This window comes from Onychostoma macrolepis, chromosome 07 (genome assembly GCF_012432095.1).
Source record: "Onychostoma macrolepis isolate SWU-2019 chromosome 07, ASM1243209v1, whole genome shotgun sequence".
In the NCBI taxonomy this organism is placed as follows: domain Eukaryota; kingdom Metazoa; phylum Chordata; class Actinopteri; order Cypriniformes; family Cyprinidae; genus Onychostoma; species Onychostoma macrolepis.
The window spans coordinates 23,438,351-23,463,086 of NC_081161.1; the positions used below are offsets into that span (position 1 = coordinate 23,438,351).

Below are 24,736 nucleotides of genomic sequence, written 5' to 3' on the forward strand. Positions count from 1 at the left end.
CACATCCTGCGATGTGACTATCGCAGATGTGCACATTGCGATATCGATGCTGAAACAATGTATCGTGCAGCCCTACATGTAACTAACCCTAAACCAAACCCTTTTTTAGTTTAGAATTGCTCAGTACTTAAATGTATAATTACACTGTAACAAGGACACCATAAAATAAAATGTAACCAAAGAAATGTATACATTTTAGCGCAAGTTAGCTTTTCAAACCTGTTTTGGGGTTTCTGTAAATTGAGTCTTATTTGATTGTCGTCCCATTCCACAGATTGGCCTTGTTTGCTCACAGAGAAGATGGCCCTGGAATCCCTGCTGAAATCAAGCTATTCGATATTTTCTCACAGCAAGTGGCAACTGTCATACAGGTATAATATCATGCAGTGATTTAGTAAATTCACTAACTTAAATATAAATGTTTAATGTTGCCATCTTTATTTTTTCTTGTCAGTCTCGTCAGGACATGCCATCTGAAGATGTTGTTTCGCTTCAAGTGTCTCTCATTAATCTGGCCATGAAATGCTATCCTGACCGTGTGGACTATGTGGATAAAGTGTTGGAAAGTACTGTGGAGATTTTCAACAAACTCAACCTGGAGCAGTGAGTATTGGTTACGATGTTTTTCTCACACCATTCCATTCGGCAGATCAGCACATGATCAAAGCAACACCCACACTCTTTAGCACCGCTAGTGTGTTGCTAAAAGATCCTTAGGCTTTTACTTGCTGGAAGATTTGAGTGCTTAATTTCTGTATTTATAGCCTCATTTCGGTGTAAAGTCACTGCTACAGGAGAACCTCTTAAACCAGTATGCTGATCCTGATCTATTTTTGAGCTGTTGCACTTATGCTCATAGTCACTGTGTAGTTGGTTATAAATGAATAAATCTGTTCAAATAAAACAACTGAAAGTATTGCAGTGTCATTGCTGGTTAAACATTTTAAATTTTGTTTATATTTATTTATCTCAGAATCTGTCTTTAACAGCTTACAAAACCCTAAGGCTGAAAAGGGTCCTTGCATTGTGTTTTAGACAGAAATAATTGCAATTTAATTGTAGGGTTCCTCAGACCAGATTTTTTGAGGAATATTAATAGAATATAACAACACATTATTACAGTAAGCACTTTATTTTATTTTTTTAATAAATATCACTGGGTATGGCAGCTTGATCAAAGAAGTAGTAGTAGAATGCCGATAATGCATTTTAATGTCCCTATAAAATGTCCTTCCTGTTCTGTTTTTGTTTGCATTTTCATCTTTTTCTCATGTGTTAAAAATAAATGTGATTGTTTCTTTGCTGACGTCCAAAATCTTCCCAGACACCTAGCAATTTTGAGGGCGGATGGGATGCCACATAGATATGATGACTCACTGTTTGCAATCACAGCGAGTGACTGATCACAGCACAGGCCAATCATGCTAAGGGCTGATATTTGTGACTAGCTTCCACTTCAACAGATGTCTGTTATGTTGTGGTAATGATTTTTGGTGTCATACCTCAAGTCTTCCTATTTAAGACAACTGGAAGTTGTGTAAATGCTGGATTTGTTTTTCATGGATGAATCGTTTCGCCGCCTTCAACATCTTAGTGTGAATTTAGCATATAGCTATACAAATCATCTGCCTTTTAAAATGATTAGGGCCACAGTAATAAGGTCACTCATTACAACATCAGTGTACCAGCTTCTGTTTGTGCTTTCTTTCATGTCTTTTTGTGCAGCATTGCCACCAGCAGCGCAGTGTCTAAGGAGCTAACCAGGCTGCTAAAGATCCCCGTGGACACGTACAATAACATCCTCACCGTGCTCCAACTCAAGCATTTTCCACCTCTCTTTGAGTACTTCGATTATGAGTCACGCAAAAGCATGAGTTGCTACGTGCTGAGCAACATTCTGGACTACAACACCACCATAGTGGCCCAAGATCAGGTTTATATCACATACAGTACTAAATGGTCAGACTGGTGATGTTTTTGCATGTCTCAAACGATATCCCAGTAAGAGGTACTAGAAAGTTTGTGAGTCTTGTAATGTCTTGTGTTTCTTTGTACAGTAAATTACATCGACTTTCATTACCATACAAAGGTTTGGGGTCTATAAGGTTTTTTTTTTTGTTTTGTTTTTTTACATTTTTGAAACTTATGCTCACAAAACTGCATTTATTTGATCAGAAATACAACGAAAACAGAATGTTTTGAAACATTATTATAAATCAAAAACAACTGTTTTTAACTGTAACACATTCCTGTGATGGCAAAGCTGAACTTTCAGCAGCCATTTTCAGGATACTTTGAAAAATGGAAGTCTCAAAAGAACAGCATTTATTTGAACTAGAAATCTTTTGTAAGATTGTAAATGTCGTTACTGTCACGTTTGATGAATTTAATGCATCCTTGCTAAATAAAAAATATTAATTTCTTGGGGGAAAAAATCTTGCTGACCCCTAACTTTTGAATTGTAGTGTACATTGAGATACTCATCTAAGTCTGCTCTCTTTCACAACGTTTATATTGGGTTAACACAGTGTTAGTTTTTTCAAATCACAAATGCAAGAAAAAAATCTGTTGCTACTTCTGTTTCATCCTGACTTTAAAAAGTTTCCAGCTTGGTAAGCATAAATAACATCAATAATGCCTATGACCATAGCATGGCAAACCTCAAATCTGTGTGGTGAAGATCATAATTGAATAGAGAAGACCCAGGTTTATGTCATTTCAGTAGAGCAGGTTAATTGAAATGCTTTAGTTCAGTTACGTCTTTAACTGATGATACTCAGGTCATTTTGGTCAACAAGTATGTGGAAGAATACAAGAATTTATGTGCTATCATTTTGTCTCAGATGAAATTGTAATGTTGGTCAGGTTTAAGCAGAAATACAGAAAATTCTTAAGGCTTCACAAACTTTCTAATGCCATTGTATTTCCTTTTTGAATATATGAATATGTAACCAATATTTTAGTCATTTGCTTCTGTAATAGCAAGTGACTGACAGGTTCAGTTGGCCTACTGTCAGTTTCCTCCTTTTCTTATTATTGCTGCGTGCCATGGCTTTGGAGCGCTGCAGAGGTTTTTGATTGCTTTTGGCTTTAAATGGCGTTTCACACAAGCCCAGGAGTCTTTTCTGCCTGTAATTTTAAAGGTGCATTGTTAATTCTCCCTAAAATCTGTGACTTCTAAGGGAAAGGTCAGCTATGACTCAGACAAATCTAGCCTTCACACAGAGAGAGGAATATATTGATATTCCCGTGTTGAAGAAGGTTGGGGCTCCTCTGGCCTTTTCTAAGGACTGTACCAAAAAAAGCACCATCCTTTCTCTCACCCACTCATTTTATGAGCAGTTGAAAAGAGAGCACTGAGTACATAACAGTAGTGAGGAACCATTTGAAGACATTTAAATCTGTTTGCTTTCGAGCACAGAATTGCAAAAAATGACTGGATGAAGCCAAGCTACAATTGAATTATCCCGGTCTGTTATAAAAGTAGTTGTTGTATTTCAGTTTAAGTAAAATGTTTATGTGACATTTAAAAAAAAACACATTATTGCCTTAATGTGACTTAAATCAAACTTTTAAAGTGCACTAAGTGTTTGCACTTTACAGGGTCAGTAGCGTACTTATAGATGAATGGGAGAAAGTATTTTTAAAATGGAAAAACATGCCTGCCCCATAATACATCTAGTCATATTTACATGCTCTCTCTCCACAAATTCTTCAGAAGTCACTTTTGGTGTATTTTAGGGCCGTTAAATAGGCTTCTGCTGTGTCTTAACTATTTGCACCCTGCATTCTAAGCATAATCTCATGGCTCTTTCCTTGCAGGTTGATGCGATCCTGAACCTGGTGTCTACGCTGATCCAGGACCAGCCAGATCAGCCTGCTGAGGAGCCGGACCCTGAGGACTTTGCAGAGGAGCAGAGCCTAGTGGGCCGCTTTATTCATCTTCTGCATTCAGACGACCCTGACCAGCAGTATTTGGTACACGTTCTTTCCTCTCTTTACCTCTCCTTTCATCATATGACAGAGCAAGGCATTGTTAGCCTCCACTCAAAGAAGTCTATAAAAATGCACTGCTGTTAAGTGCTCCTTATTTGTGGGGAAAGTACAGCATGTTTCTTTGATCATTTCACGAGCATTGGATGCTAAGGAGAAATAATCCCTTTGATGGCATATCATAAGCAAATGACTGACAATGTCGTGATTGTTTGACATCAGTCAGAACTGCTCTAATTAGCTCCCGGTGAAAGTTGTTTTATTCCACATTCAATCAGTTGATGAGGTCATTGTGCTGCTTAATGAATTATTCAAATCGATTCATCTACTCTTTGTTTGGTGCCTCCCACAGATTTTAAACACTGCCAGGAAACATTTTGGCGCTGGGGGCAACCAGAGAATTCGACACACTCTTCCCCCGCTGGTGTTCGCTGCTTATCAACTGGCCTTCCGTTACAAAGAGAACTCCTCCTCAGTATGTCCCACATTCATCCACACAACATCCTACTCTGCCATGTCATTGCCTAAAACCAAGCGCTGTCTTCTGTCTGTATAGCAACCTTTGGAGGCAGCATGCTAACTAAAATGGTACATCATAAAAGAATGATTTGAAATGCTTTGGGCAGCAGCTCCGTTAGCGGTCACATTAATTTGCAATAGCGTCCCAGTAGAGAAGGGGTTTTCAAAGTTTTTATGCCCAGGCCCCCCAAGTACGATGATCCCCTTGCTAAAATAGAATGGCAGCTATATATTCTCTTGAATAAAAATGCATTTGTACTGTGTGAGAACAATAAAAACCATGACAAGTACACAAGAGGTTTACAGGTTTACAAAGAAAGTATTTAATTGAATTGAAGAAATATACTGCGATTCAAAAAAAAAAAAACTTATAAAAGTAATAATTACATTTATAATTACACTGTTGACCCATTCCTTACACCTTCCCATACCACCAAACCTGTCCCTAACCTTACCCGTAGCAGCAAAGGTGTTTTGCAAAACAATATGAACACAAGTTCTTATACTTATTTTTTTGATGTAAGTACGTAGTAGTTAAGTCCACTTATATAAAGTGGGACCAGTAACATTCATAAATTAAGTAATTATGTAAATTATTGCATTTTACATATTAAATTAACATCCTTCAATGTAAGTCAGTTTGGATGAAAGCGTTTGCCAAATGCATAACTGTAAATGTTGCTAGTGTACCTTGAGTCGCCAGTTCACTTGTGCTCGTTTGTCTTCTTGAAAAAATATTTGTCAGTTTGGCACATTTGGCCGCGTCATCCTCCAATGCCTTTCTTTTTTTTTTTTTTTTTTACCTGGCTTTTTTTTTTTTACTATCCATTTTATTCTTCCCGCGATTAGTGCACTCTCGCTACACCACAGCATTAATGGTTTCGGTTTGTCTCCATGGCAACGACCTGGGACACGCGCTTGTGTAGAGGGAGAGAGAGGGTGCGCGCGCACTCTGACAACAGAAAACGTCACATTTTAATGTTAAATTCAAATATAGTGATATTAGCTTAGTTATCAGCCACACGGTAACTTAAACACATAGACGTTATTCTGTGTATGTAAAAAAAATTAAAATAAAAATAAAATAAAAAGCTCGGCCCAATTTATGAGCGGAGCAGAGCGGCCCACCGGGAATTGTCCCGGTTCTCCCGATGGTCACTCCGGGCCTGATTATCCCTTACAAGTTTGACTCAGAATTAAACATTATTTTCTCAGTTTTTAGATATTTCTGCATTTAGGTTTGCAGCTCACTAGATTTTGTAACAAAGCCCCCCTGTGTAATTACGCACCTGTATAAAAGATAACCTACTATAAATCAAATGGTGTAATCCACATTTTTAAGTCTGACATCCTTCTGAGCAGCCCTTCTGTTGCGTACAGAAACTATAAAAAATTATAATCATTAAATTTACTATAAATTAATTTACTGTAATTTATAAAAACAGCGATAAGCATTCCTCTTAGAATTCTTAGTAAACCCTTTAACATTTTTCATTTCGCATCCATAGTGAGGAAATGAAAGTACACCTTTTTCTTTCTCATGGAAGTGTAGTTGCAGAAACCTCATCTGTCATTTTTCACACTTGTGAAATGCACTTGTGAATCACAGTTTATAATAGAAGAGATTTTTTTCACGTATATGTCAATCTTTCTCTTCCACAGGATGATAAATGGGAAAAGAAATGTCAGAAGATTTTCTCATTCGCTCATCAGACCATCAGTGCTCTGATCAAAGCAGAGCTGGCAGAGTTACCCCTGAGGCTCTTCCTCCAGGGGGCTCTGGCGGCTGGAGAGATCGGCTTTGAGAACCATGAAACCGTTGCCTACGAGTTCATGTCTCAGGTAGAGAAGCATTTTGATTAAATGCCTGATAGGTCACTATCAAGATGAGTAACATGCTTGGATTCTTTATCCTTGGTTCATTACTATTCACAGTGATACAGTAATAGCCTGAGAGCAAGATTAGATCAGAAGAATATTGCTTTACATGCACTCACTCTTACACCAAACGCTTTATTTCTGAAATGCCTTTTAATTTTTGCATGTGTGTCCCAAGGCCTTCTCCCTGTATGAAGATGAGATCAGCGACTCGAAGGCTCAGCTGGCCGCCATTACGCTGATCATTGGCACATTTGAGCGTACGCGGTGCTTCAGCGAAGAGAACCACGAGCCCCTGCGTACCCAGTGTGCCCTGGCTGCCTCCAAACTGCTGAAGAAACCCGACCAGTGCCGTGCAGTCAGCATTTGTGCCCACCTTTTCTGGTCAGGACGCAACACTGACAAGAGTGGAGAAGAGGTTGGTATATGTCTTCCACAGTTTAAAGAACCAATGAAATCTAAAATTAGTTGTTCCTTTGTGACTGTGAGTTAGACTGACCTTAAGTTGTAATTGGATTGCAGGTTATGTAAGTCTCATTGAATAGTCTTGAACAAAGGTATGACCTTACAATGAAATAGCACATAATGCTCATGCAGTGTTTTTTTTGTTTGTTTGTTTTTTCAAATGTGCCATGTTTATGTTGGAGTTATTCTTTCATAACCTGTCAGAATAATCTGAATATCTTAATCTTTGTCAGTGGGTATCATTTTCAGTTTTCAAGTGTCGTTCTGTGTGATTTTATTAAGTTATTGTGGGTGTTTTAGCAGTGAAGCGTGCCATTTTAGATATGAAAATGAGTTTCAGTGGAATCAAATATTCGGGTATTTGCTGTCGTTTCGGAAGCTAAAAGCTTTTCTAGAGGTTTTTTTTTTATTGTCAAGACACTGTAGGTGGAAGATGTTCTTATGAGTCATTTGTATTGAGGTGAGAATTAAGGGTAAATTGCTCACAACATTAAACGAATCTGCCAGTGATTTCAGTGAAACTTGGTGATTCATTTTAGAAGCAGCATTTTGTGTAGGCTGTACATGTTTTGTTCAGAATGTGACGTCTTCTCTGCTTATGCATCTTCTTGTCCTCTCATATATAAGTTTGAGTTTTTCTCTGGCTTCGTTCACACTGCTCCGTTTTCTTAGCTCACTCCCAAAATGCAGGTGTAACTCCTGAAAATGAAGGTTGTCAGTTCAGATATAGAAGGTTGTTACTCGTGTTAACAGCTGTACTCTGTGTGTGAATGTTAACCGTAATCATCCAACCTAGTTTGTCAGTTTGATGACATGCAACAAGAACAAGCCTAATTGACAGTGGCAAGCAACGAGCCGAAGAGGTCATGGAGCTTATAAATTCCATAGTTTGGTGAAAATCTGTGTCAGCAAAGTATCTACACGCATCTTCTTGTTTCTTAATCCAAAATGATTATTCAGGTTTCCAAACATCCAACAAAAGCAAACAAAAGACACGGTAGAAAAACCTGATCTTCTACCGTGAAGCTTATCTTCTAAACATCGCCATCCTATTCTCTTAAAGATACACATATTGAAAACAAAATTATAAAATAAACACAAAAAAAATACTATTATGAAACAGTTGTACTCTAATTGTACTCTGTTATTAGAAACAATTATAACAATAAGACAATCAACAATTAATATCCATATTCTATAGCAGAGCAATTATTATTCTTGATGAATGATTTCAAGCAACAGTCACAACAAGTCCATGTTCATCTTGAATCGTTTTGGTAACCCTTCCCATTACCCATGAATTTCTGGGTGCTGATTCATCTACAATTAAGACAATATCCCCAGGTTTATAATTTCGGGGTACTTTCATCCATTTTTGACATCTTTGAAGCTCTGGTAAATATTCTCTAATCCATCTCTTTCAAAAGAGGTCAGCCATGTATTGCACCTGTTTCCATCTTTTTCGTGCATAGAGGAAGAGTCCAGGGGGAAAAGCAGGTTTTACCTTCATTAGCAGCAAGTGGTTAGATGTGAGGGCTTCTAAATCATGCAGGTCATTGGAGGCGGTAGTTATTGGTCTGCTATTCAAGATGGCTTCCACTTCACAGAGAAATGTCTGAAGACCCTCCTCATCCAGGTTCTGAGCTCTCAAAGTGGCATTGAGAATCTTCTTAACAGAACGGCTTATACGCTCCCATACACCTCCATGGTGCGATCCAGATGGATTTTAGATGGATCGAGGGTTGTTAGGTCTGGTAAAATCTGCTATCTCTGATCCAGTTCATTTGCTGGCTTCCTTGGCTTCAGCGGGCTGTATTTGCCCACCAACTGGCAACCCGAGGTGTTGAACTAGTGGGATAATTGGCAGTGGACGGGATCATGCATGCCAAAATATAAACAGAAACAACGTCCTGGAACGGATATTTCTATGTACAATATAATGGCTGTAGCGCTTTTTTTGGAGAAGACAGTTTTTCAACTTAGCATGTTTTCTAAGTCTCTGAAAACATATAATAGTCATTTTAGTACAATAAATAGATCATTTTGTTCCTTTAAAACTGCTTCAGTGTTGAGATACTCCTGGTTTTTGTGTATAGTTGTACATGAAACACATCTGCAGCAGTTGTAAATCATTACACGCTATTATCCCATACTATTAGTTTTAGTTTGGATTCAGTCCTAATGATTTTTTGTGTGTTGATTCCTGCTGATACGTGGCCAGCTCCTGCATTGCACCAGTGTGACATTTTGCAGTGCAGAGCTGTGGCTGTGAAGTGCGAACGCCATGTGTTCATCTTTCTACTTGGTGTTTATCCTCCTTATAATAGTGCTGCAGGTTGTCACAGTTTGTTTCATCACTCCACAAGGAACTGCTTGTTTGGATGTTTTATTTTTTTCAGGCATACTCATTTTGTTTAGACGGGTGTACTGCACAAATGCTGATCCATACAATCACTCTGTCTTTGAATATATAATAAACATTAATGCCACAAACCTCAAAGAATTGCTGAATGCAGGCAGTATATGAAAGCTTTGCCTTTTAATTATTAGACAGATATTTTAACCAAAACTATATTAAAGAGGGAAAATTTAGCGTGAATTCTCAGTGCTGTCAAAATAAAGAGTTCCAATACTTAACGCCCAATGTGATAATTGAAACATCGAAAAAAATATCAATGACATATCATCTTGGCTTACTTATAAATCAGCATGGCCAGGATCATTAGGGTGTGAAACAATCTATGCAAAATAACACATCCTCTTTAACAGTCTTTTTTTTTTTGTGTGTGTGTTGGTGTACAAAATTTTAATGCTGTTTCTCAAAAGTTGTGTTTATCTCTTTGCCTGAATTGATTTTTTTTTTAAACAAACCATGACTAAATTTAAGTTATTTTCTTGAGGGACAACACTCTGAGTGTAATAAAATGCAGCATGAAGTATATTTTATTTGGTAAAATATTAGCAATTAAGACTGAATCTGAACATCTGTAAATATTTTTGGTCGTTTATTTCTATTTTCTTTGCACTTTTATGCAAATCCACTGTTTAAATTAAAAGCATCTTTTGTACAAAACCTCTGAAATACATGCCCTTGAAATGGCGCTAAAAACAGGGGACCTGATGTGGCAATTGTGCTTATTCTCTTTTAGTAAGGATCGATAGTCAATGTTGTTGTGACTCATAAATGCATGTGGAGAAATACGATCATGCTGTGTTCCTTCTCTCAGCTCCACAGCATGTTCTTGGGAGGTATGTGTTGCCCCTAACAACAGAGCTTCCCAATCCAATTCATAACTCCATACACTGAAAAGTGGAGCTGGCTTAAGTGGATTTTGCCAAGATAAAATGGAATAATTTGAGGCTGTTCACCGCAGTCAGAACTGAAATTCGTTTTTTTTTCCCTCTGTTGTCAGATCCGTGATGGGCGGAGGGTGATGGAATGCTTGAAGAAGGCTCTGAAGATCGCTAACCAGTGCATGGACCCCTCCTTGCAAGTTCAGCTCTTCATCGAGATCCTCAACAGATACATCTGCTTCTATGAGCGAGAGAATGATGCGGTATGACCAGAGATGCCCTTTCACTCTTGACCATTCACTCCTCTTTCTTCTCCACTCTCTTATACCTCTCATTACTCGCTCACCTTCAACCTGTTGTCTTTGCTGTCTCTCACTCATTCTCACTTTCCCTCTCCGTGCTCCACATTTTTGTCTGGCGCAAGCAGTGCTAGATTATACCTAATTTGCATTTATCTGAGAGGAAGCATCTGTGTCCATGTTCAATTTGAGGGAGATTGAGTCAGGACATGCCGGAGCACATCTGGGCCACAGGACAGCCAGGGCTAAGAGGAAGCACAAACAAACACGCACGCAGTTAACGTCAAGGTGTGCTCATCAGTCGTCTGACTTATTACTGAGGTCGCTCTTGACAGCTGAGCTTCATCCTAGGACAAGGGCCACTTTAAACGTGGAAATAAATGGGAGAATCAGAACCAAAACAAATTCCCACGCTGCATGTCATTGACACATTACCTGTCAGTGTTTCTCTTGTCGTTATTGCGTTACAATGGAGAGCAGAGTTGGGGATGTTTAAATGATCGTAGTGTTGTTTATAGTTTGTGATTATACAGCACACTGACAGAAATCAAATGCTTACCGTAAATCTATAGTTTGACACCAGTGTTATTTTTGTGTGTTTATGTGACACTGGTATTTCTGAGTGAGAGTGTGTGGGTGTGTGAATTTACCTGAGATGCTGGTCTCCTTGTGTCTGGATAAATTGCTCGCAGTGATTTCAGTGAGTGCTTTTTATGCCTGACACAGTTTTTGCACCATGTCTGCACTGCGAGGGAGATCGCTCACATTTATAGAAACAAGATAAGCACAGCTATTATAATCACCAGAACTGTCTATACTGCACATTTTCCATTTCTTCTTTTCCTATGGAATTTTATGTCCTTCACTTTTCTGTAGGAAAGTATGGAGTCTATCACTTTGTTTTTGAAAGAAGTCTCTTATGCTCACCAATGCTGCATTTAATCGAAAAATGCAGTAAAAGCAGCAATACTATATTAATATTAATATTATTACAATTTAAAATTATTTAATTTATTCCTGTAATGGCAAAGCTGAATTTTAGTGTCACACAAATAATTCTAATGCGCTGATTTGGTGTTCAAGAAACATTTTGTATTATTATCAAGGTTGAAAATAGTTGTGCTGCTATACATTTTTGTGGAAATTGTGATGCATTTTTGTTTAGGATTCTTTGAGAATAGAAAGTTTAAAAGAGCAGCATTTATTTTAAACGTTTTGAACGTTAGTACATCTTTAACAATGCATTGTCATTGTCATTTTAATAATAAGTATTATTATAATAATAATAATAATAATAATTCTTTACATTTATATAGCGCTTTTCTGGGCACTCAAAGCGCTTTACATGGAAGGGGGGGATCTCCTCAACCACCACCAGTGTGCAGCATCCACCTGGATGATGCGACGGCAGCCATATTGCGCCAAAACGCCCACCACACACCAGCTTATGGGTGGAGAGGAGAGAGAGTGATGAAGCCAATCAGCAGATGGTTAGGTCAGGTTAGGAGGCCATGATGGTCAGAGGCCAATGGGCAAATTTGGCCATATGGGATTTTTAATGACCACAGAGTCTCTTCCGAAAGACGGTGCTTTTTGTCAGTATAGTGTCCCCGTCACTACACTGGGGCGTTAGGACCCACACAGACCACAGGGTGAGCACCCGCTGCTGGCCTCACTAACACCTCTTCCAGTAGCAACCTAGTTTTCTCAGGAGGTCTCCCATCTAGGTACTAACCAGGCTCAACCCTGCTTAGCTTCAGTGGGCAACCAGTCTTGGGCTGCAGGGTGATATGGATGATGAATTTTGATACCAATATCATTGAAAATAATGAAAACTTGCAGTTAAGTGAATCAGTAACTCCTCTTACCTTCATTTTAAGTCCTAAGAGTCAATTGTTCATGAATCATCCTACACTGGTCTCGCTGTATGTTTAAATTCATTACAAATAGAACCAGCTCATAAGACTAATTTGTTAAAGAATAAGACTACAGTGTTTGCGTTGTATATTGTTTTTTCTTACAGCCAACTTAAAGATATTTTTTTGCCATTTTTTAAATGGTACACTACACAATAACTGGTTTGGTACTCATATATCTTTCCTCACTAAATCAACATTTCAAAACAAATGCTGTTTTTGAAATAAATGTGCAAACTAATTAAAATGATTAGAGTGAACATAATCTAATCACAGAGATTTGAGATTTCACACTTTGTTACTAAGAAAAGACCCTTTGTTTATTACTTTGTCTCTTTGTCACTTTAATTTGCATAAATCCAGAGCAGCCTGGATTTACTCAATCTGTGCGTGCTTTTCAGGTGACGGTCCAAGTCCTGAATCAGCTGATCCAGAAGATCCGTGAGGATCTCCCGAACCTGGAGGCCAGCGAGGAAACGGAGCAGATTAACAAACACTTCCACAATACACTGGAGCACCTGCGTCTGCAGAGAGAGTCGCCCGAGTCTGAGGGGCCTGCTTACGAGGGGCTGGTGCTGTAGGAGCCTCACGCATTTACATTTATATTTGTGTACACACGCATAGAGAGATATATGTATATGCCCACATGTGCACACCAGGGTTTTCCAGCCAGGGGAAAAATCAAAGCCAAACCCACCTGCCTCTCTACCCATTCCTCTCATACTTTCTGTCTGTTGTTTTTCGTCCTCTGCCTGTTTTACTCTCTTCCCTTCTTCCTCTTTCTCATTTCGTGAGGTGTTTCCTTGTGAGAAGAGTCCTTAGAGAACAGTGTATGCACTGCACTCCTGCTCTGCGCTTCCTTCAGACTACCATTCCCTCTTGATACTGTTGTTGCCATACAAATGAGCAAGAATAAAGCTATATATTTAAGAGAGAGAGGGAGAGAGAGAGAAAAAAGTTTTAGTGTTGCTACACCACTTTCTTGCCCCGCCAACCAAACTGGAGAAAAAAAAAAGTCAGAGCTTTGAGCCATGCATTGTTACGGTCTTTGTTTAAAGGACCTACAGTTGATTCTACTGGTTTTTTCAGCATTAATATTTTAAACGCCAATGCTGAATTAAAGACATTTGTGTAACTAATGAATAGTCCTGTTTCTCACCCTTTTACTTTATGGCAGACACTTTGGTGGAGTGGGACTGTGTTGACTAATATGTGGAATGGGTGAACACGTGTATAGACTCTATTAATGAATGAGTAGCTGTGGCTGTGAATCGAAACAATGTCATAAGCCTTCTCTTGCATCTTGTCTCCTTTTTTTGAATTATGATTCCCCCTCCCTTCATATATTGTATGTATAATCTAATTGTAAATCAGTTACAACAAAATATCATTGATTTCATGGCATTTGCACAAATAAAAAATGATATTAACCCCACATGCTTGTATAAGTGTGATTTAATATGATTAAAGTTGCTATGAAAACAGAAGTAGCGGCAAATTGTGACATACATCCGAATGTTATGGATTATCAAAAAAGAAGCAGGTTACTTTAGGTATAAAACAGAGTCTCAGCTTTCAAAAAAATAAAAATAAATGATAAATATCGTTTTGTGGATCTTTAATTTGTCAATCTTTTAATAACCTATAGCGCCTCAGTTCAAGCTGCTCGTGAACCAATCATTTCTTCCTCTTTAGTTAAAGCATGAAATAAACATGAATGAACATCAGTAGGTATCTTGTTTAGACCACAGAAAGATGTCAATATACACTATTTTTCAAGTTTAAGTCAACCGACGTCAATCTACACTCCAGTCTGGTTTGTTTGTGGCAAATTAGGCGTTATGATTGCCTGTCAAATCAAACTCCCTGCAAAGGGTCAATTGGTTCTACCTGTCCATTGTTAAAAGAAAAGTCTGAGATAAGAGAAGTCTGTATTTTTTTTAACTAGATGATCCTGACATTACGATTAAACATTACTAGTCAGATAAATAACCAAAACTTGAAACATGTACGATGTTGACAAGATCTATGCATTTAGAAAATTAATTTAAATTTGTATTTTTATAGCTGACTTCAGCTCTCCTGTTATTGTTCCTCTACGTTGGAGACAAATTTTGCAGTGAATGGAATACATGGAAGTATTAAGAGTATTTGCCAGTTGTTGTGACTTACTGTTCTGTATCTGTGTTTGAACAGAATCATAATGCATTGTACATCTTATTACCGTTGATTAGAAACAAGTGTTCAGACTTTGCTATAAGCCCTGAAATAATCCAGTATAAATTGGTTATCCTGATATGATTATAAGAAATGAGTCATGATTCTCTGTATATAGTCTGTCCCACAGTTGCTAGGGGAACTACAGGCTTCGCCAGCAATCCCTGTACATCTATCATGTAGAATCAGTATACAATTATCATGAACAGCATGGTTTGAGATATCGTCTCAGTTGCTTTCATTGCAGACTGTGGTTTTGAGAGGTATAACAGTCCATTATGATCATCACTTCACCAGTAGAGTTTATTTTGAAGAAAAAATAAATAAATACAAAGGCAAACATGGCACTGCGCTAGACACTTCCAGTCATGTATACATAATTTATGAAACAGGTCAATAATTCATCAATTGAATTTGGAAGAAATATAGCTATGCCACCATTTCATACAAAAATGTGAGTTTGAATATGTAGATAAAAGTGTCTACTCACTCACGATGTACACAAAGAAAATGTACTGCTAGATACAAGCACATTACAAAAAAAGAAAAGCCCTATTTGGGAATGCGGTCATCCTCATAAATTTAATACTTCTGGTCCATGTTCTGGGGTTGAATTTTTGTTTTGCTCGGACACAGTAATTTGCTGAATGCTCTTTTGAAGCTGCTGTGGCACAGAGGATACAGGATTGGATTGATGGATGAGTTTATCCACAGCAGCCAGAACGAGATCTCATAAAGGTAGTGCTGCACGCACTGACCGTGACATGCTGCTCGGATGATCATCAGCAGCGTGTAGGGCGCCCAACAGAGTCCAAAAACACAAACTATTACTGCTAGAGACTTTGCCACCTTTTTATCTCTAGACAGGCGAAAGCGGCTGGCCAGACTGGCAACCATATCAGGACGGTGTCGGTGTGACCCAGCCGAATGATCCACGTAATGAAACTGTGCCTCACTGGATGTCAGGATCCGGTCTCCGACCTGCAGAGGAGGCAAGTCTGCGATTGTGCTGTCTCTTCGTTTAGACTGTCTGCCATTGCCGAACTCTGCGGCAGACACCTTTGCGGTAGAAGGTAACCGGCAGCACCGTGGCCTTGAGGACAAGTCGACCTCTCTTTCCTCGACAGGCCTCACAAAAAACACACGCTGTACATCGCCGGTTCCGACCGGCCTCATCTTGAAGCTCCTAAGCCGAATATAAGTCGGCTGTTCTTCCCTCACTGCGCATCTGTTGCGGATGTTGATGTAAATGCTGAGGTTGAAGTAAGTGACGCTTATGAAAGGTGTGAAGAACTCGACGGTGGAGGCAGTCATCAGAAAATACCAGTTGAAGTAAAATTCGGCATAGCACTCTCCATCTGGCACTACGCTTCCTCCTGCAATGTGTTCCCAGCTTATAATAGCTGGACCATAAAGAAGGAACGCTGCCAGCCACACGCAGAGCATCTTCAAAACAGCCTCTCTAGTTATGCCCTTCTGGCAACGGTAACTCACCTGGAACACAGATGTATAATTGATTTAATATGCATTACAATTAGGCATGCATAGATAGATAGATTGATAGACAGACTAAATATCATATTTTCCCTGGCTGCCAGTTGAATTAATTAAATTTTATGATTAAATGGACGTCACATTGCATTTATATCTGAGGCAGAAGCAAGGGGGTTCACGCTTTTGTGCACTGCTGCATAATGGGATATAAATAAATGCTGACAGGTGATTGTTAAATGTGTAAGTGTGCATGGCATTTGTAGGTCTGCACTCATTGTGTCTGTCCAAATTATTATGTACATGTGATGATATATCCAAACATTACTCTTCATCTGTATGTGACCAGCTGACTCCTGAATGAAACTGTTGATACTCGGTTTTTATGTGGAGAACACTTGCAGAACTGACGTTTCTCATTTTCAGCGTTATGTTTTATTCTAAAAGTATTAAAACATTAGGCTACTTATTTCCATCAATATTCTAATACTGTAGTCTATGTAGCTATATTTATACCAATCTATAATTTACTTGTTAATTTGATTTATGTCTAAAAACAAAGTGTTTTTCCACTTAAAAAGTGCTTTTACTGTAGGCTACTCTTTACTTTGAAAACATTTAGGACAACAGTTCACCCAAAAAATGAAAACGCTGTCGCCCTCGTATCGTTCTAAAGCTGCTGCACTATTTTTTTTTACTTCTGCAAAACACAAAAAAAATGATTATATTTTGTGTTCCACGTCAGTAAATTTCATACAAACTTGAAATATAGGTGTTACTTGTCATCTCTGTGCTAATTCTGTACTCATCTCTAAAAACTGAGGTAATAGGTACATTTATTTAGTTGCAGTTTCTGTCAGTGGTCACTGGTGGCTCAGTCTCATTAGTTTGGATTGGCATTCTCCAACACAGATTTGGACAAATTGTGCGTTTTTCAAAGAGAATGCGTCCAAATGTCATAGTCCAGCACAGTCCGTGTGTGCTTCGCAGCACTCACCGCTTTAGTGACGGACTGAAACCTGTCGAAACTGATGAGCACGATGTTGAAGACAGAGGCGGTGCACAGCATATAATCCACCACCAGCCACAGTTTACACAGACCTCTGCCCAGCCTCCACTCACCCGTCAGGACATAGGGAATATACACGGGGATGCAAAACCCGCCTGAAAATCCATTAAAACACAAATGCATTTAAAGGGCACTTAATACCAAAGCTGAAATACAAACAGTCATCAATGCCACTCACCGACAAGAAAGTCCGCGATAGCCAAATTTAAAAAGAAAAAGTTGCCTTGTGTGCGTAAACTTTTCTCAACCACAAAAGCTAAAATAACAAGCGCGTTCCCCAGGACTGTGGCGAACACCAGCAGTGTCATAAGCACAGTAATGAATATTGAGGTGGATGGAGAAAACTGGCCATACTGTGCGCGCCGGTTCTCAAATGCGTCCAAATCGCCGAGACTCGTCGCGTTTTCTCTCTCCAGCCCAGTCCAGTTGGGCGACTGCTGAGTTCCCGATTTCCACATGAACGAAACAGCTGTAGGTATCCCGGGAGAGTGTGCCGCGGACAATAAAGAGGTTTGCATGGTGGTGCCGCCGCTTTCCTCCGTCAACAAGCAATTATGCATGACAGTCAGCGCGTAAAAGCTGCCGAGCCATCCGCGCGCCTGACCGTGACTGTGAGCTGCTCATTCACAGTTCAGCGAGCACAGGTTTTTATACCGACTGGGAACAGAGCGTTCATTGGCTGTTTATTAACGCGGCTCGGTCTGATGTCGATGACTGCGTTAGAAGTGTTCATCCAGGATTACTTAAGAGTGTCAAACGCCCAGTTCTTGTGTTCTGCATGTCTGTGATAACAGCCCAGTTTGCTGCATCACCACCTCCCACCACATGCCTCATTTAACTTGCTCAAAAATCAAGCTCACAAAATGTGATTTGAAATCTCACGTGTCCTGCTCTGTTGAAAAAGGGAATAGCTTAAACCAGCCTAAGATGTTTTGTTGGTCTTGGCTGTTTAATGTGTCTGCTCTCCTGGCCAAGCTGGTCTTCACTTGGTCTTGCTGACCTCCAATCCTGACCATCTGAAAAATGGATCAAATCTTTCTAAAACCACCCACTCTAGGACCAGATTAGGCTGTTGAATGTTAGGGTATTATTTTAATCCATTTACTATATCTTAGAGATGATCCTCAGACACGCAGGGAGGTAAAATATACCATCAACAGAATGAATCTGACCCCAAATACAACAGCAGAGTAAACAGCAGGTTTTGTTTACTTTGGGAGATTACCCTGCCATACCTTGCCTGAAGGAATCTGAAATAGCAGGTGACATTTAATTCTGTCTCACTGGACCACTAAACCCAAAATGTGATGTCTGACAGTTGAGTTTTGTCATAATTAAAAACACTGTGCCTGAAATGAACTGCAAAGAATTCAAATAAATACCCAGGAAGGTCAAATAAATTCATGGAGATTTAAATGTCACATCTCTTGAGAATCTACTAAAGAGACATGAAAGCCACGCCAGGACTAATGAGCAACTGCATGTAATATACACAGTTGCTCCTGTAGAGAACCATGGGCTTTTTTTTTTTTTTTTTGGCAAAACACATCAGAAACTCTGTGCAGTTGCTTTTAATTATGCATGTCCTTTTTAACGCAATATCCATTGCATAAATAATTTCATGTGCAATAAAAGCATTTAGCCTTTGTATTCAAATAATGCATTTGTAAGAAAATAGTTCTTGTCAGTCCGTCTCTGAATAGAGTGTAATCATTCCGTCTGAGTCCTATTTGACATCCTTTTATGGAATCATATTACAGGTCAGAGCACAGCAAGCAAAGATAAAGTAAATATAGTCTGTGGTGAATGAACCGACTGACCACTGCAGAAATAGGGAGCATTTGAGCTTTCGTGAGTGAGCATCTTATTTGTAGAACTGGGACATTGTGACTCGTCATATTCCTTTCTGGATCTGTAGTTCCATTGTCATTGTCTTCGAAGGCACAAAAGCATATCTGTGGAAAACCCTGTGGTCTTTCAGTGGCAGAGTAATGAGAGACTTTATGAGAGCGTGAAAGACATTCATGCACAAAGCACATTTCTACAGATGTGCTGAGAGATGGCACACAAAAGAAATTGAAATGAACTGAAATGAACAATATGGACAGCAGTGCACTGATGCAAAGTAGAGATGTTCAAAATATCTGTTTGACCATCATTGAGAAACATCTGGGTATGAAGGGAATATAGACAATAACAAGATGGTACAAAACCTACTTGAATTCACCAAAATAGATAATCATAATCATGGTGCTTGTGTTATGCCAAACAGTAACAGATGTGTTCTCTTCCCACCCACTTCCATCAACATAGACTCTCTCTCTCTCTCTGTTCACCTCATTCACAAACATTCACTAATTCATGTTAATTGCAAGAAGTGGGGACCACAGGCATATCACATGAATGACGCTTTTGGAAGCAGCACATAATTACAGGCTGAAGTTTTTGGTCTTCCTGTTCATCAGTTTCACTTGGCTTTCACATATTTCCTCACAGGAAGCAGGCCTCCATCCCACAAAAGAGAGAAAGAAAATGAAAAACCTATCTCTGCCCAAACTCCTCCTTAATCTGAATTTCTTTTTATACATATGCAAAGGTTTGTTGTGTGCTTTAAAGGAATAAAAGGAAAAAGGAAAATTTGCTGAACATCACCCTGAGACCACGCAAGGTTTAGATGAGTTTGTTTCTTAATTGGAACAGATTTGGAGAAATTCAGTGTTACATCACTTGCTCAACATTGGATCCTCAGTGAATGGGTGCCGTCAGAATGAGAGTCCAAACAGCTGTTAAAAACATCACAATATTCCATCTGTTTGGACTCTCCTTCTGAGGGCACCCATTCACTGCAGAGGATCTATTGTGATGTGATGCTTAAGAAACAAACTCATCTACATCTTAGATGGCCTGAGGGTGAGCAAATTTTCATTTTGGGGTGAACTATACCTTTAAGTTAAAAATTAGAATAAGTATAAAAGACTTGATGTTTGTTTGTCAGATACTCAACTTGGATGAAAGAACTTGGAATAGAAGAGACCTACATAAAAAGAGTCTGTACACACACACACACACACACAAATACAAAAGGTTCTGTACACATTATATTCCGAACGCATAGAACCCAGTGTTTAACCTTCTTTGCACTGTAAGAAATTGTTTTTAATAAAAACAGAAAATACCAGTAATTTTCTGCCAGGCCATTTTCCATTAGGTGTACAGACTTTTTTTTAAAAATAAATACTGAATTTTTTTTTATATTAACAGTACATTTTTTAAGAGTGCGTACACAATATAAAACTTGTTTTGTTTTTGGCAGAATTAAAGTCTGCTCTGGCCCTTTCAATAGAAAGCTTCAGTGCTTATTTATTCCATACCATTCTTTCATGTAAATGAATTTCACTTAATTGAAACGTATTTGCACCCTGTTATCTCTACATAATAAATTACTTGTGATGTTCCTCATTTGTTAGTCACTTTAGATAAAAGCATCTGCTAAAGGACCGAATGCAAATGTACATCATTCTTATGTTTATAGTCAATTTGAATGCTTTTTCCTTTTGAATACACAGCAGTTCAGTTGTTTATGGCATTGATTTGTAGGTCTTTCACTTACCACTCCACAAAGTCCTCTGTACTCTGCCTCAACTTTTTGTAACCTGCAGATAACTACACCACTGAGGTCGCTATGTTCAGTCTGGCTTTAATAGGGGGAGGTTTTGGTAGATTGGCAGCTATATACAGTACGTGGGTTGAAGGACTTGCTTTTAGGGGCTGTAGCTATAGGCAACCATGGTTCTGGGGAGATGGAAGTGTAGGGTAATTGCACCTGCAAGAGTGGCGAGTGGTTGTAGAGAAATGGCGTGGTTAATCACAAGGGCTTATGCTGAACCTACTGAACTAGGTTCTCTTCTACTGCTCCATATTTCACTTTTTTCTCTTTCAGTTGGTCCTTTATCTTCCTCCTGTAAGAGGTTTTGCTCTCCATGATGTTTAATTCTCTTTGTACACACACCCTCATATGACCATAAAGGCTTGATTGAAGTTTACATCTTATAGCAGTTTTGTTATTGCATGCTTATGAATAGGCATAAGGTCAACATGAAAGCAAGTGTGCTTGTGTTCCAGTGTCTTTCAAATGTTTTGAATGATCCTGCAGCACATGCAACAGGTGCCTTTGTGCCTAATTAGAGGACGAGGCAAGTGACTCTTGAGTCATCAATTACTGAATAATGTATGATTAGTCTCAGACAACACTCTCTAGACAGTTAAAGCCATCAAGGCATAATAGCCCAAAATTACCCAGTCACATTTTCAAGAATGTTAGGACACATTTTATAGTAGTGAGTAATTGCATGCTTAAATACTGACTACATACTTAATATCCATGCTGGGCTGTAATAAATAAATGCAATCTTTTTAAACTAGCATTACAGTTAGTATCATAAATCGTATATTTTAGTGAAATACCAGTACCAGTAATAATATACTTCTCCAACATGTTACAGCCTATTTCATAATATAAACAACATTAATGTAATTAAAAGCAACTTGCCTATAATATACTTAGATATTAAAATACATACATACATATGCATATTAACATGGATAGTTTAGCTTGGCAAGCTACAGTTTCAAAGTAGTTTTACAACACTCTTAAAAATAAAGTTTCCAAAAGGGTGTTTTTGCAGTGCTGCCATGGAAGAGCCATTTTTGGTTGCCCAGAGAACCTTTCAGTGAACAATGTCTTAGTGTGAAGAACATTTAAAAAATCTAAAGAACATTTTTACACTTTGTGGAATGTAAAGTTCCTGTGGATGTTTAATGTTCTTCATAGAACCAATTATAAAAATAAAGAATCTTTATCTTGAACAGTGCAATGCTATATATTTATTTTGGAGAGCTGCTTATAATTATGCATAAATATTTTATGTAATCTATATACAATGCAATTAGTATAGATGGATATCCTGATATAAAGCATTACTGAATCTCTTTAACATTTCATCCCCACTCATATTCATGCTCATTTTTCAGTCAGTGCTTTTAAAATCATACTGACTAGCTTTTCAAAAGAAGAAGGAAAAAAAAACCACTCTGCTCTTTTTCTGTGTTAAGAGTCAGCACCTTCTTGGTCTCTAATTTGAGTGTGCTGTATAATGGGCTACGGTCTGCAAGGAGAGAAATAGCTATTAAGTTTGTTCACCAGCTGTCTTAATCTTATTTTTTTTAAAGATTTCAATATGTGCGGAATAAATGATATAGTAAATCCCTGACTATCAAGCATCAATCTACTGTCAGCATTTGATTGGTGGTGACTTTTACACCTCATGGATTGTGAGGTGTCAGATAGAGCTAACATGTGTTCACTCTCCACCTCTGCAGGGATTCTGACTATTCACACCACTGAGAGTTGGCCTTTTCTCCTATATACATACATACATACAGGGTGCGATTTGTGAAAAAGCAGGTTTTGAAAACTTTTTTCTCTCTCCATAGGAGGAAGGTAGACTAATAGCCTAAGTAACCTAATGTTAGTGTAAACTGTTAATAATGCACATCCATAAACCCGTCTTTTTAGGCAAGAGGCAGAGGCAGAGCCTCTTCATTGGTTGAGTTGCTTCATTGAAAGCTTTATTACTGTAGTAAAAGCTTGCTGTATTATGTAAAATAAGCAGGGCTCGAATTGAGGGGGGATGGCATCCCCCTGGTCGAAAAAAATGACGAAAAGCTCTGTAAAACCACCAAAACCAAAAAACAAAAAAAAACACGTCGAAACCCATTATAACCCATTATAATACAGTTAGAATGCCCTTATAATTCCAGCAATGAAACAAAAAATATCCATGTATGAGTTTTTACGTTTTTATATTCATTGCACAAATGTACTTTTCTGTATATGTGCGCGATGCCGCAAGCACAATGTGCTATTAGTTTTATACAACAACGCATGGAAACACGGTGTTTCATTCGGTGAATGAATCAGGTCACAAGAGTCAATTCCGTGACACAAAACAGTATTATTTTTAAATTATAGTGGATTTGGGCGTCCGCCATGATACTAGATAGACAAAACATAGATAGACCCGGCTAGAGAACAAGCGGAGTGATACAAAATTGTGAAAGGGCGTTCCTGTAGCGATACCAGTACAATATCTCACGGTTCTCAACCAATCAGATTTGAGAACCAGAACAAACTGTTGTATAAATGTATATAATTATTAGAACACTAGTATTTTCACCAGCTAAAATATGCTTTGAAGTCAGTTATTTCTATATTTTGTAGCGTGTCAGTGGGAAATATCAGTTTACATTTCCAAACATTCATTTTGTCATTAATTGTAATAATCCAGTGAGATTTTTATTTGCACAAGGAGTTTGACAACAGCCACACAGATATCTAATCTTATCATCATCCAGTCTGTCTGGAGTGACATGAAGAAACAGAACAAACTGAGACAGACTAAATCCAGAAGAACTGTGGCAAAGTCTCCAAGATGCTTCCTACTGACACACATACAGCAAAAGATAGAAATAACTGACTTCAAACCATTTTTATCTGGTGAAAATACTAGTGTTTTAATCATTGTCTCAGTCTGGTAAGGTCACAGATTCATTCTGCTCAAATGAAGCATTTGTTTCTGACGATTTAGAAAGAGTTAGTCTGAGTTTTTATGGTTTTAGATGTTCCTTGCTATTTACCCATACAGAAAACACTCTTAAATATTATTCTGACTCTTAGCCTACCTGAAGCACAATCATTACAACCTAGCAATGAGGTCCACAGAAGAGAGCTGTATCTGGATGAAATAAAATAGGGGAAAATGCAACCTATGGGTGACCGTTGCCATGGTCTGCAAAGGCTGTGCCATTAAGCTGTAAATGATGTTAGCAGACGGAGGTCTAATATAGAAACCTCTAATGGACAAAATAATGCCCATTCTGCAGGGAACGCTCAGATTGCGAGCCAGCTCCCTTTAACGCCTGCCCTACAGCATCAAAAACATGTTTTAAAAAGTTGATTCTTCGCATTTCACGTCTGTCCGTGAAAAGTGTCACTTGGTTTAGGGATACATAGCCTACAAAAACAGCCTTTCATAGCAGTATGCTATAGCTGATAATGCAGAACTAAGCAACACAACAGTAGCAATGTTTTTAATAACCACTTATCAAAAGAAAAGAGTTCAAATAGCCTACGGTGATTATTAGCCAGAATAAGAGTTGCTGAGAGAAACCAGTGTTCATGAAGCGGTCTGGACGGTTAATTTAGTTTCTATCTCTTTCATGTCTTTCTCATCACTGCCATCTCGTGGCTGTAGAAAGAGACATCATGGGGTCGATGCCTTGATAGAGTTTGTGAAAATACCTGAACTATGAAAGATATTGGTGAAACTCCGAAGTTGTTCATATTCTCCAGAATAAGGAAAGATCTTGTGTGTTGCTTTAAAAAAAAAAAACACACAACTCAAGTGAAAATAATGAAAGGCTACGATTATGTCATGATTTGCTGCCTATAAACTCTATATAAAATACTTAATTATTAGGAACAGTAATTATTGTGCTTACTACTATTATATACATTTGTTTTTTTGTGTAACCTA

At 38.4% G+C, this 24,736-nt stretch overlaps 2 protein-coding genes across 4 annotated transcripts in view; one reads left to right on the plus strand and one right to left on the minus strand.

The window, feature by feature from the left end:
• vps35 (VPS35 retromer complex component) overlaps nucleotides 1–13,799 on the plus strand; it is a 30,183-nt gene extending 16,384 nt beyond the window's left edge. For all 3 annotated transcript variants that reach the window (XM_058781141.1, XM_058781140.1, XM_058781142.1), the window contains exons 9-17: nucleotides 275–371; nucleotides 455–603; nucleotides 1,726–1,933; nucleotides 3,823–3,978; nucleotides 4,346–4,468; nucleotides 6,175–6,354; nucleotides 6,569–6,808; nucleotides 10,269–10,412; nucleotides 12,766–13,799. In XM_058781141.1, the coding sequence (XP_058637124.1) occupies nucleotides 275–371; nucleotides 455–603; nucleotides 1,726–1,933; nucleotides 3,823–3,978; nucleotides 4,346–4,468; nucleotides 6,175–6,354; nucleotides 6,569–6,808; nucleotides 10,269–10,412; nucleotides 12,766–12,945 (1,477 nt within the window). In that variant the 3' untranslated portion in view covers nucleotides 12,946–13,799. The remainder of the gene's footprint in view (nucleotides 1–274; nucleotides 372–454; nucleotides 604–1,725; nucleotides 1,934–3,822; nucleotides 3,979–4,345; nucleotides 4,469–6,174; nucleotides 6,355–6,568; nucleotides 6,809–10,268; nucleotides 10,413–12,765) is intronic.
• Nucleotides 13,800–14,775: 976 nt separating this feature from the next.
• hrh3 (histamine receptor H3) lies at nucleotides 14,776–17,810 on the minus strand. The gene is made up of 3 exons (XM_058782617.1): nucleotides 17,320–17,810; nucleotides 17,070–17,236; nucleotides 14,776–16,075 (listed from the first exon to the last, which is right to left on the minus strand). The coding sequence occupies exons 1-3, from the start codon at nucleotides 17,699–17,701 to the stop codon at nucleotides 15,164–15,166; spliced, it is 1,461 nt and encodes a 486-aa protein (XP_058638600.1). The 5' UTR covers nucleotides 17,702–17,810; the 3' UTR covers nucleotides 14,776–15,163.
• Nucleotides 17,811–24,736: the final 6,926 nt, after the last annotated feature.

Bases quoted from the DNA above. Each gene is read 5' to 3' on its own strand.
- hrh3 (XM_058782617.1), bottom strand. From the start codon at position 17,701: ATGCATAATTGCTTGTTGACGGAGGAAAGCGGCGGCACCACCATGCAA. The intron at 17,237-17,319 runs GTGAGTGGCATT...ATGGATTTTCAG, and splicing joins TATCGCGGACTTTCTTGTCG to GCGGGTTTTGCATCCCCGTG. The intron at 16,076-17,069 runs GTGAGTGCTGCG...TCTGTGTTCCAG, and splicing joins TTCAGTCCGTCACTAAAGCG to GTGAGTTACCGTTGCCAGAA.